This window comes from Drosophila virilis, chromosome 5 (genome assembly GCF_030788295.1).
Source record: "Drosophila virilis strain 15010-1051.87 chromosome 5, Dvir_AGI_RSII-ME, whole genome shotgun sequence".
NCBI classification, from domain to species: Eukaryota; Metazoa; Arthropoda; class Insecta; order Diptera; family Drosophilidae; genus Drosophila; species Drosophila virilis.
This window is the reverse complement of record NC_091547.1, coordinates 13,348,795-13,360,957: the sequence shown is the minus strand read 5'-3', so window position 1 is coordinate 13,360,957 and position 12,163 is coordinate 13,348,795. Positions and strand designations below refer to the sequence as shown.

General features: G+C 44.8%; 4 protein-coding genes across 5 annotated transcripts; 2 read left to right on the top strand and 2 right to left on the bottom strand.

The window, feature by feature from the left end:
* The first annotated feature begins 102 nt into the window (after positions 1-102).
* Bap55 (Brahma associated protein 55kD) lies at positions 103-1,824 on the top strand. The gene is made up of 3 exons (XM_002050078.4): positions 103-434; positions 495-1,337; positions 1,395-1,824. Exons 1-3 carry the CDS (start codon positions 233-235, stop codon positions 1,628-1,630), a joined length of 1,281 nt encoding a protein of 426 aa, XP_002050114.1. The 5' UTR covers positions 103-232; the 3' UTR covers positions 1,631-1,824.
* Positions 1,825-2,009: 185 nt separating this feature from the next.
* Positions 2,010-3,662, bottom strand: Mtap (Methylthioadenosine phosphorylase). The gene is made up of 3 exons (XM_002050079.3): positions 3,302-3,662; positions 2,422-3,201; positions 2,010-2,367 (listed from the first exon to the last, which is right to left on the bottom strand). Exons 1-3 carry the CDS (start codon positions 3,350-3,352, stop codon positions 2,329-2,331), a joined length of 870 nt encoding a protein of 289 aa, XP_002050115.3. The 5' UTR covers positions 3,353-3,662; the 3' UTR covers positions 2,010-2,328.
* A 20-nt stretch (positions 3,663-3,682) lies between these two features.
* Positions 3,683-5,594, top strand: LOC6625895 (threonylcarbamoyladenosine tRNA methylthiotransferase). Its single transcript, XM_002050080.4, has 2 exons — positions 3,683-4,827; positions 4,892-5,594. The coding sequence occupies exons 1-2, from the start codon at positions 3,832-3,834 to the stop codon at positions 5,555-5,557; spliced, it is 1,662 nt and encodes a 553-aa protein (XP_002050116.1). The 5' UTR covers positions 3,683-3,831; the 3' UTR covers positions 5,558-5,594.
* l(2)k01209 (lethal (2) k01209) lies at positions 5,575-12,013 on the bottom strand. Of its 2 annotated transcripts, none has more exons than XM_002050081.4 (8): positions 11,852-12,013; positions 7,464-7,750; positions 7,304-7,410; positions 7,063-7,233; positions 6,737-6,873; positions 6,488-6,674; positions 5,833-6,426; positions 5,575-5,773 (listed from the first exon to the last, which is right to left on the bottom strand). In XM_002050081.4, exons 1-8 carry the CDS (start codon positions 11,914-11,916, stop codon positions 5,657-5,659), a joined length of 1,665 nt encoding a protein of 554 aa, XP_002050117.2. In that variant the 5' UTR covers positions 11,917-12,013; the 3' UTR covers positions 5,575-5,656. The 2 variants fall into 2 exon arrangements, with proteins under 2 accessions (XP_002050117.2, XP_032291713.1); XM_032435822.2 differs by lacking the exon at positions 11,852-12,013 and adding an exon at positions 10,583-11,819.
* Between the last annotated feature and the right edge of the window lie 150 nt (positions 12,014-12,163).

The following is a 12,163-nucleotide window of genomic DNA, read 5'->3' as shown; positions in this document are numbered from 1 at the left end:
TTAAACAATTTTCAAATTGCTAAAAAAAATTAAATTAAATTAAATATCTTAAAAATAATTAGTTCGCTCATTTGGGGGTAGCCTTTTTGTTTTTCTTCTATTCATGCGCTTTCCAACACTATTTTCTAAGCATCTGCCGGTGATTTGAGGCACCCGTGTACACAATATACACACATTTTACAGATTATTTAATTGTGGTAAATAAGTAGAAAGTTGTAAACAAAACGCCAAGATGAGTGGCGGAACTATGCTGTATGGTGGCGATGAGATTGGCGCATTAGTTTTCGACCCGGGCCACCATTCGCTACGCGTGGGATACGCTCAGGAGGATTCGCCCAAAGCAGAAATACCCTCTGTTGTGGGAATTGGCAGCAGCGCGCCAGACACCAATCTGGATCCTGAGACAAAAACAGACAATAACGTGACGCCAAACAGTAAGTAGAGCATATATTGTTTTCGTATAGTGCACAACTTCATCCCCCTATCCACAATAGATAGCGACGGTCGGAAGTTCTATGTGGACACAAACTACGTAAATGTGCCTCGGTCGCAGATGGAGGTGCAAACATATATGAAGGACGGCATGATTGACAACTGGGAGCTGTTCGAAAAAGTCATCGACTATGCATACGCTAATGTCATACAATCGGAGCCAGAGTATCATCCAGTGCTTTTCTCGGAGGCATCGTGGAACGTGCGAAACAACCGGGAAAAGCTAACCGAGCTTATGTTCGAGAAATACAATGTGCCGGCCTTCTTTCTGGTCAAGAACGCTGTGCTGGCGGCGTTCTCCAGCGGACGTGCCACAGCTCTTGTTGTAGATAGCGGCGCCACACACACATCGGCTGTGCCCGTGCACGAGGGCTACGTGCTCTCGCAGGCAGTGGTCAAGTCGCCGCTAGGCGGCGATTTTCTGTCTCGGCAGTGCAGGCAGCATCTGGAAAAACTCAACATAGACTTGTCGCCCGTGTATAAAATCGCCTCGAAGGATGTGGTTAAAGAGCGCGACAACGCACGGTTCACTCTGCGAAAACTGCCTGAGAATCTCACACAGTCGTGGCAGAACTATATGGTGCAGCTTATGATGCAGGACTTTCAAATGAATGTGCTTCAGGTGCTGGAGAATCCATACGACGAGCGCGTCGCTTCCCAAATACCCATGGTCCATTATGAGTTCCCCAACGGCTACCATCAAGATTTTGGTTCAGAGCGCTTTAAAATTGCGGAAAGCCTCTTCGACAACGCAATGCTTGGAGCGGGTCAACTTTCGTCCACCAGCGTCGGCATGTGCGATGCCGATGTGCGGTTATCGCTGTTCGGTTCAGTTGTGGTTACAGGTAGGCTAAGATTTCATTTAATCAATGCCATAGACTTAATTATTGTTGTTTGAAAAGGCGGCAACACACTGCTGCAAGGCTTTCCGGAACGTCTCAATCGAGATCTGCAATTGCGCGCACCCTCGAACACGCGCCTAAAAATGATATCGGCCAATGGCAGTGTCGAGCGAAGGTTTGGCGCCTGGATTGGTGGCTCCATACTGGCCAGCATTGGCACATTTCAGCAGATGTGGATATCATCGCAGGAGTACGAGGAGGCTGGCAAGAGCCAAGTGGAGCGCAAGTGCCCCTAAGTGCAGCTCTCTGTCAATCAAACGAATTCCAATTTTAATTGTAATGCCTAGTAACCCGTACGATGATATGATTTTATATGTGAACTATTTAATGCGCACCTAATCGCTTGGGCTGCTTTGTCAACTGGCCTGCAAAGGTTATATTACCAGGTCCGTTAAATGTACTTGTATTAATTATATTTCCTAAAATTGTATTTTGTATTCTTGAGCAATTTATCGCCTGGCAACTTCTGACTAACTAATTGTTTCATATTTAACTCTATAATTAACAACTTCAGAAAGCAGTCGATTATAAATTATTCAAGTTAAAATGAAACATTTAAAATATAATATGATAGCTACGCTATTTTTCACACTAGTTACAGATGAAACTCTTAAGTTCGATTAAATGTGTTTAGTTTATTAGACTTCTCCGGATAATTACTAAAACATCACATGCCAAAAGCTTTAGATTATTCAAATTATTCGTTGTGCGGAAATGTTTATGTTTAGGACTGAGCTGACGGAGTATGAGCTTGATTTTCTGGTTTGATGGTGAATTCTCGTCGTCCTCTGCCCGGTTCTAGTTCATAGGCAATGGAAATGGAGTGAAGTTTCGGCTCGCGCTTCTTCGAGTTCTTGTAATAACCCGGCATCATGAGGGGCTTTTTGCGCCTGATGGTATCTCGGGTTATTTCGGTGCAGAGCTTTAAAAGGCGTCACATGGCACCGGACATGGTGTTGTTGCAGACGCATTGCTGCAAAAGGGAATTAAATTAAAAACTGCCGTGTTTTTGTTGAGCTGCACCTACCTTGGCATTCAGGATATCCTCAGACCAGTCCTCCTTGGCGATGCGCCCAACGGCATTCACTAGAATCTGCTTCACTTTAACCACATTCTCGGAAAAGGTCTTGAGCACGTCCTGCACGTTGACACCTTCGCAGCCCATGCGCCAGCAATCGTAATCGGTGGCAATTGCGACCGAACCGTACAACAGACCCGCTTCCTTGGCCAGCACAACTTCTGGGCAGGTTGTCATGTTGATAAGATCTCCGCCCCACTGTCTGAACATATTGCTCTCGGAGCGGGAGGAGAAGCGTGGGCCCTCTATGGTAACAATCGTGGCCTTATCGTGCGCTGCATATTCCAACTCCTTTGCCGCATCGAGCAGCACCTTGCGCGTTCGCTCACAAAAGGCCGGATACATGGGCAAATGACAGACACCAGTCATTCCGGCGTGCTCGCCATCGTAGAAGGTCTGCATTCGCTTCGTGGTGCGATCTATAAAGTCGTGCGGCACCACCAAGTTGCCCGGCTGAATGGACTCTCTGAGGGAACCGCAAGCCGTCGACACTATGAGATGTGTGCAGCCCACCTGGCGCAGAGCCCAAATGTTGGCGCGATAGTTAACATTGGATGGCATTATATCATGTTTGCGACCATGACGGGCCAATAGCACACATTGTACACCTCCGATTTCGCCTTCAATCAACGCATCCGATGGAGAACCGTATGGCGTCTCAATTACCTTCTCCTGGCGCTGCTCCAAGATATCTGGATCATCCAGCCCAGAGCCGCCAATAATTCCAATCTGCGCTTATACAAAATCACAAAGGAATATACATATATATATATTTATATGTGTGTGTGAACATGTGTATACAGCTGTGAGGAGCAATGCCCCTTCTCACCTTGACTGGAATCGGATCCAGATTGGTGTCTTTACATTTAATGTGTATCATTCTCAAAGACGGCTGCAAATGACGGATTTAATTGCCGTTGTGCGGATTAAAATGTGCTGAGGAACTGTCGCTGTTTCCGCGCTGATAGCGTTGTTGATGATAAGGTGTCAAAAGTGTAGCGCAGCTGAAAATGTAAGGCATACTCATTTGTAAGTGGAGTCTGCCACTGTTGCTTTTACCAAGCATACAAGTTGATTGAATTATGTATTTATATTATTAACTTAAGCAATACACATCTCGTAGAACCACTTTTTTCTTATGTTATAACAAATTATTTGTCACAATCATTTGAATAGTAAGGAATTGTATATTCGTTACAACTCAAGCTTTAAAGTTCGTACAGTTATCTCGAATCAAAACTTGTTTTCCAACACTGTGCATACTCTGGTCACATTTTCTTTTGCAAGAAGAAGACAAATGTAAACAGCTGAGCAAAGGCAAGCACATGTGCATCGCCGGGATTACGAAGAAATCTAATAATGGGACTTGAAGTGGACTTACCGGGTAACGATATAGACGATATCGAAGACCTTATATCGGCCGAAGATATAAAGCCCCGCGAACGTTATGAAAACAAAAAGAGCGTTACAGTGCGGGCCAAGAAACGAGCACAAATCAAACCAACATTAGGCGATGCGGGCACAGAGGCGCCGCTTCAGGCTCAGAAAACCATTTACGAAAGTGTTGTGCCAGGAACACAAAAGGTGTATGTTAAGACATGGGGCTGCGCACACAACAATTCCGACTCGGAGTACATGGCCGGCCAGCTGGCCGCGTATGGTTATAACCTGAGCGGCAAGGATGAGGCTGATTTGTGGCTGCTGAACAGCTGCACCGTAAAGAATCCTTCGGAGGACACGTTTCGCAATGAGATCGAGTCGGGCATGCGCAATGGCAAGCACGTCGTAGTGGCCGGTTGCGTACCTCAAGGCGCACCAAAGTCCGACTATCTGCGTGGCCTTTCGGTAATTGGGGTGCAGCAAATCGATCGGGTCGTGGAGGTAGTCGAGGAGACGCTCAAGGGTCATAGCGTGCGCCTGCTGCAGAACAAGAAGGTGCACGGTCGTCGTGTGGCCGGCGCTGCCTTGTCCCTGCCAAAGGTGCGCAAGAATCCGCTAATTGAGATCATATCCATCAACAGCGGCTGCCTAAATCAATGCACCTACTGCAAGACGAAGCATGCACGCGGCGATTTGGCCAGCTATCCACCCGATGAAATAGTGGAGCGTGCGCGCCAATCCTTCGACGAGGGCTGCTGCGAAATATGGTTGACTTCGGAGGATACTGGCGCCTACGGTCGTGACATTGGCAGTTCTTTGCCAGAGCTGCTCTGGCAGCTTGTCGAGGTCATACCTGAGCATTGTATGTTACGTGTCGGCATGACCAATCCGCCCTACATCCTGGAACACCTCGAGGAGGTGGCCAAGGTGCTTCAGCATCCACGCGTTTACGCCTTTCTCCATGTGCCCGTACAAGTAAGCAATTATATCAAAAGTTTCAATCAATACTTTATTAATTCTCACTATTCTTTCTAATCAGAGTGGAAGCGACTCGGTGCTCGGCGAAATGAAGCGGGAATATTGTCGTAAGGACTTCGAGCACGTGGTAGATTTCCTACGGTCTCGTGTGCCCGGCTTGACAATTGCCACCGACATTATCTGTGGCTTTCCGACAGAGACGGAGCAGGACTTTGAGGAAACAATGACGCTTTGCGAGAAATACCGTTTTCCCAGTCTATTTATCAATCAGTTCTTTCCGCGTCCGGGCACGCCGGCAGCTAAAATGGAGCGCATACCAGCGAATCTGGTAAAGAAGCGTACCAAACGGCTGACTGACCTTTTCTACAGCTACGAGCCGTATGCGGGTCGTGAGGGCCAGCTGTATACGGTGCTGGTGACGGAAATATCCCACGACAAGCTGCACTATGTGGGCCACAACAAGAGCTACGAGCAGGTGCTGCTCCCGATGCGCGACAATCTGCTGGGCACTCGAGTGCGTGTTCGCATCACAGGCACCAGCAAATTCAGCATGATGGCCGAGATACTGGACGAGGAGAGCGACTGGACGCGCTGTGATTACAGCAAACAGACGCAGCCCAAGGCGAGCACCAGCAGTAGTCGAGGACAGCGCTATGTGGGCATCGCTTTAATCGTGGGCGCTGTAGCATTTGTGCTGCAGCTGCTGCTCCGATTTTTATCTCAGTAAAATAAAAGGCAAGGCAGTTCTTGAATTGATAATTTAAGTAACGATTTCATTTAATCCTAGGTATAGTACTTAAGAAACTTGGTTCGCAATAAGTTGGCCCTAGTACTCGTCGGAGGGCTCAGTGCCAAAGTAGCGATCGCCGAAGTTGCCAATGCCAGGTATAACATAGAACTTGCTATTGATCTCCGGGTCCAGAGCGGAAGTAACAATTTTAACCTGTCAAAGACGAAGATGAGATTTGGATTCAAATGCATCCGTAGCCATAGTTTACTCACCATGGGAAAGGCATAGGCGATCGAGTGCACACCGATCTCGGCCATCAGCAGCGAGGCCAGAATGATATTCTGCTCGGGCACATCGTGATCGAGCAGCACCCGTATGGCCATCATGGCTGCGGCGCCTGTGGCAACGGTGGCATCCATAAGTATCACTTTATAGTCTTTAATGTCTTTTGGCAGCCTCAGATAGTAAAGCTCGGGCTCGCCAGTCTTCAGATTCGTCTGTATAAGAATCTTGCCAATGCGTATATCCTTACATACATCACACACGGCCTGCTCCATGGTTTCCCCTGCACGCAGTATGGACACGCCGCATATTTTGCGCGACTCCATGCGTTTTCCCTCATACATGACGCCTTGTGGCGTCTCCACGCACGTCTCCTTAAAGGGGAACAGGCTCAACGCGTACTCAATGACCAGCCGTATGAGCCGCTTTGAATAGAAGATGAATTCATCCCGTGAAGTGTTCTTGCACCGTATGAATGTGTGCAGACCCTTTATCTGTGGCGTTGGATGCAGTAAATGCAACGAATCTGGCATCGGTTGGTCCTTATACGAATTGGCCAAAGTCTCGCGTAGCTTAAAGCCGCGCTGCAATAATCAATGAACAACATTTACTCAATGGATCAACCGCTTGCTGCTCCGCTCTTACCAGCTGCAGCTGTGTGTGCACATGCTGCACTATCAGAGCTATTGCCACTTTGTTCTCGCCGCCGCGTGGCACTATGATGTCCGCATGGGCCATTGTGGGCGCTATATAATTTGCATAGGAGGGCTTCACCATGTTCAGGTATTGCTTCAGCACGCCCTTTAAGTCCCGTCCACGCTGCGAGATATCACTGTAAGTGTGCGTAGAATATTAATTAAATGCCCAATGATAATCAAAAGTATCTTCTCTTACCGCTTAAGTCTCCTGGCCAAGCGTATGTCTGGGTCTGTGTCAACGAATATCTTCATGTCGAGCATCTTGAGCACCTCGGGACTGTGGAAGGTAAGTATACCCTCAAATATTATAACGTTAGCACCATACATGGTTTTCTAAAAGATATAGAACGTGATAAATGTAATTAATAAGAGCCTTAAACTCGCGCATAGCTTATATCTTGTCTCTCATCTCATCATGCTATGGGGGCATGTGGTCGGAGAACCCTCATTCTCTTATACTTATACAAATAGCAAAATAGTGATAGCATTTGTATCGCAACAGTTTTGAGCTATGTTACTTACCGTCTGACTCTCGCGACCGTGGGTCACAAAATTGTAGACTGGGACTTCAACTTTCCTGCCCTCCTTCAGTTTGGTCAGCACATCGACGAGCAGGTCAATGTCAAATGCATCCGGATGATCAAAGTTGTATTCGTTGATGAGCGCCAGCTCATGTTGCTTCTCGTTTAGGATCTGCGTATTAGGTTAGAGCTTAGCATGGACTACGGACAATTATGTTGGCGTCGCGTTCGACGGCGTCTACCTTGTAGAAGCAGTCCATGGACAGGAGGGTCACCCAAGGCACGTCTAGGCTTTCTATGATTTTCTCTGCGACGGTCGTCTTGCCGGATGCACTGCCTCCGCAAATGCCTGCACATGGAATTCTCGATAAGCCAAACACAGGTTGAGCAGCGTATACGCACCTATGACAAAGGGTTCCACCTGCTGGCCGGCGCAGTTGTACCACGGCGGTCTACCGGCCGTGTAAATGGTGCGATTATTTGAACGTATTATGCACTCGGACGGATTGGCAGTGGTCGTCTGGTTACCAATCGAGGTTGTGCGCTGGCGTCGTCCCGCGCGCCGCATGGGCGACTCCAAGACCGACTTGGCTGGCACCGTAGTGGGCGAAGCCGGGCAGCAGTTGCGCTCGCTGACCGCAACGCCGGGATCAATGTAGAGCGGTTCAGTTACATCTGAGCGATCGTCGCTGCAAAATCGATAGATTCGTGAAACCAACCTTAATCGTAAATAAACTCTAAACAATTACTTTCACACATGGGCAACAATTTCGTTAAATATACGTGGTTCAAGTACCACGTAATAAATCAAAGTTTATTGGCCATCCCCCGCGAATTAGCCAGATAAGATTCCTTGGCACGCGACTAAAACTAACTCACGTTCCGAAAATACAATGCGCAAAACGATTGCAGAAAATTATCGCCACAGGAAGAACAACAAACCGTAGATTAAATACCCTTCCAGACACATGTCAAGTGATTCTATGTCGATTAGATTTCGAATACTAATAATGTTTTCCTGGGAAAAACTACGGCTATGGAGCTCTGATTGGGCTGAAACCGAGGAGCAAGTCCAAAGCATGGCTATCGAGTCGAAGCAGAACAGATATTTGTGAGGTTCAGGGATAAAACCCTCTAAGCGTTACATATCTCTTCAATAAATTAGAATACCCTAAATAAAAAACAACTTGGACAATGCGCAACGCTGCGGCAATCTTTGATAAACAATGACTAGCATGTTGTCTGCACATTTGTATATTTATGTTATGTCCGTTCATTTGGGCATATGATGAAAACTTTATAAATAGCCTGCAGATAGAGTTTATACAGATTGTGTTGAGTTCAGGAAACGCTCTTCTTGGGCAGTCAAATCTTTCATACTTCTAGAAGATATTATACGAAGAATATAGAATAATTAATAGATTCAACGACCCAATTTTTCCAATAAAGACTGTCTGAGAAATTAATTTCTGCAGTTGTTGCTCATATAAATTCTTCTTCAATTGCAACACAATGGCTTCTAAAACCAAGTCGACGACATTTGACTCCTCGAAGTATTTTGAGATAATAAAAATAAAATAAAAAAAAAAAACTACAAAATGCCCAGAAATAGACTCGAGGATCTTCTAAACAGATTTATCACCATGCAGCCGAGTGTTTATATTTGTGTGTATTTATTTATTATTCAATATTCAAGTCTAGACAGTGCACAAGAACAAAGAAATGCATTCATGACAAATTATTTCAGACACACATTGCTGGCATACGCCAAAGTAATAGAAATCTTCAGATTCCCCCTCAAAACACGATCTTACAGTTACCCTAACATATGCATATACAAATAAGTATATATATATATATATTTACATTAACAAATTGAACGGATTTTTCATGCAATCATCCAATGCCTGTAATATTCCAAGACAATGAGGAATATCCAGACGGAACGGATAAACGGATAAAAGCACAGGCGTTGTTTGAGAAACGAACGTGCATACACACATAAGCCTGTGTGTGTGTTGAAGCATGGCGGAATTAGATAAGTCTTCTGCGAAACCCGATAAAATCGTATCCAAGTCGAAAACACCGTTATTCCAGCTGATCAATACCCTGTACGAGCAGTAAGGGGTTATTTAATTAGTTCCTGACTTGATCATTAACTTTCGGATATGTCTAACAAAAAGTTCCTGCTGTTTATGAATCAAAGTAAATACATTTTCAAATTAGATTTAAAAATGGTTTTTTCATTATCCCATTCTTCATAGCTAAAGAAACTGTATAACTTTAGATAATCAATGCTTCATAACAATCCCCAAAATCGGGGACATCAAATGGCAGATGATGCGAAAAGCTCTTGAGCATCGAACAACTTGAAGGGATTTTTCGGGTAGGCCTATCCCTGCTTGACAAGTACAGGGCATCAATATGGTCTAGCCTACCCTACAGCCCCACCCAACTTCACAGACATTCCAATGCGGCAAATGTCGTCAATAAGGCAACCTCACATAACGCATGCGGGAAAATTTTGCACTATCCAGCCAGACAATGCGACGCTCAACTTACGAATTTCGGATGCTGTGCCAACTAGTACATCACATGCACAAATCTATACATCCACCTATGCATGTATGTGTGTATGTACGCCATTACGATAGCGCGTACCGTTCATTGCTCTCATTGTGGGTGCCATAAAAATTTCACAGTATTTTCCCTAGAAATGTTCGCAACGTTCAGGCTGTTGCTGCTGCTGCTGCCTTTGCGTCAATTTTCCTTGTTATTTATAGTTGAACTACGCACGCATATGCATACATACATATATACGTGTATTTGTATTTGTATTTGTGTGGGTACATAAGTCTACATAACGTTACATTTAGCATAACGTGAGAAATTGAGTTGGGTAAGGGGAGGGGGGTTACGTGCTGATTGCACGTGTTGAGACCAACAGGTTGGCAGGCACCAAGGACACAAAGCGAGATGGAGAGAGAGGGTGAGAAGGAAGAGAAAATTCCTGGATGGGCACATAATTAGAGCGAAGAGGCGGAGACGTGGCTTGATCGCAGCCATATTGAAACAAATAGCAGCAGCAGAAGCAGACGCAGTCGCTGACGCTGTTTTTTTTTTTTTTATTTGCGATGCCAACCCGACAGCGGCTGATAGTTGACTCAGCGACACGATAAACGATATTGAAAAAAAAAAACGTTAATTAAACACAGAAACAAATACAGGGAGTAACAACAAAACAATTAGAGCTTGTGTATACGCATACATATGCAGGCAAGTATGTATATATGTGCAGTTGCATGTGTATGCGTATGCACACGTGTATGTGTTGTGTGTATATGTGGCGAAAATGGAAAAAGAGAACAAAAACAAATGATACAACAAACAAGCACATAGAGCTGGATATACATACTTATACACACACACACACACACACACACACACACACAAATGTGTATGTATGTATGCATGTATATTGAATGTTAAATAAAATGTGAATAAAAATGCAAATGATTTACATGTGACTGTGACCGTTGGTTTTGGCTGCAGCCTTAACCTTCTTCAACGGGTTGTGCAGCTGTAGCAGTGCTTGTGCCTGATGTTGTTGTTGTTGATGCGTTGCTGTTGTTGTTGTTGTTGTTGCTGCTGCTGCTGCTGCTGTTGTTGTTAATAAGCCGGCTGAAGCATATACTGAAGAAGCTGTAGCTGATTTTCCTTTGGCTGCCGCATCTTTACTGTTGTTATTGCTATTAGTGTTAGTTTTGTTGCACAAAAACGTGATGCTGCTACTCATTTTAGACAATGAGCCAATGCCAAAATCCGATGTAGCGTATGCGTTAAGTATATCAGTATATAGCAGCTAAATGGGTCAATCACTCGCTCACACAAACACAAGCACAAGCACAGGCACCGACACAGACACACAGCACACGCACACTCCCACACTCAAATGTTTGCACAATGTGGCCGAAGGCGACGAGCCCGACGCCTTTCGCATGTGATGCGATTTACTGACGGCGCTAAGGAGTAGCGTGCTTATGAACTTAATTGTCTTTCCTGATATTATTATAATTATTAATTATTATTTATTGTTGTTGTTGTTGTTCTATGTGCGCTGGAAAATCGTTGTTAGATGTCAATGCACGCAGTTGTTAGCTACCGGCGCCGGTCAAAAAACAAGCAACGTGCAGCAGTCGCGTTGGAGAATGACTAAAATGTGAATGTGTGAAGAAATCGCAATCGGCCGCTGTCTATTTCAGTGTCTGTCGATTCGCAGAGCTAAGGTTAAAAGCAACTAACGACGTCGACGATGGCGAAGGTACAGCCGAAAGGTAGAGCAGCCACTTTTTTGTTGCCTGCTGTTGTGCTGCTGTTGTTGTTGTTGTATCTGCTGCTTCGTTGCGTTATAACTGTGCTTGTGTTTGTTGTTTGTACAAAAAAATATTTTTTCATTCTGCTGCAACGTCGCGGCTCTCGACGTTGACGTCGAATTTCAGTAGCGAATGATATTTAATTTATCATATGTATGTGAGCATGTACACAGTTTGTATGTATGTATTTACATGTATGTTAGGTATCTAACAGAACCACGCTATATCACACGCTCTATGTATATAATTATATGTAAACATATGTATGTTTATTCATTTAAACATGCATGTGAGTATCTTTGCGATTTGACGTATTATTTATTGCGTGCTCAACTGCTGGGGAGGCTTCTTGGTGATGAATGAGTTTTGGGTGGATTTTCACGTATCACTATTATCGCCACTTTATATATTTGTTACCTGTCGGAACTTGCGGAACTCGCTGGATTGTAAAATTTGATTTGTTTTGTCTGGGTTGCAGACATGTTTCCCTAATTTTATCTGCAGCTGCAATTGCAATGCGTTAAGAACGTTTAGAACCACGCGGTGATTATTTTGTCGGCTCTCTTTCTCTCGCTTTCTGTCTCAGTCAAATCATTTAACGTGTACATAGGCAACCGAAATATGTGCGCAGTTGTGTTGTTTTTCTTTTAAATCTGGTTTTGAATCAAGCGTCACGATAACCTGAATGTAATGTATGAAAAGTAATAAAGTAAATCATTTAAGCATCAA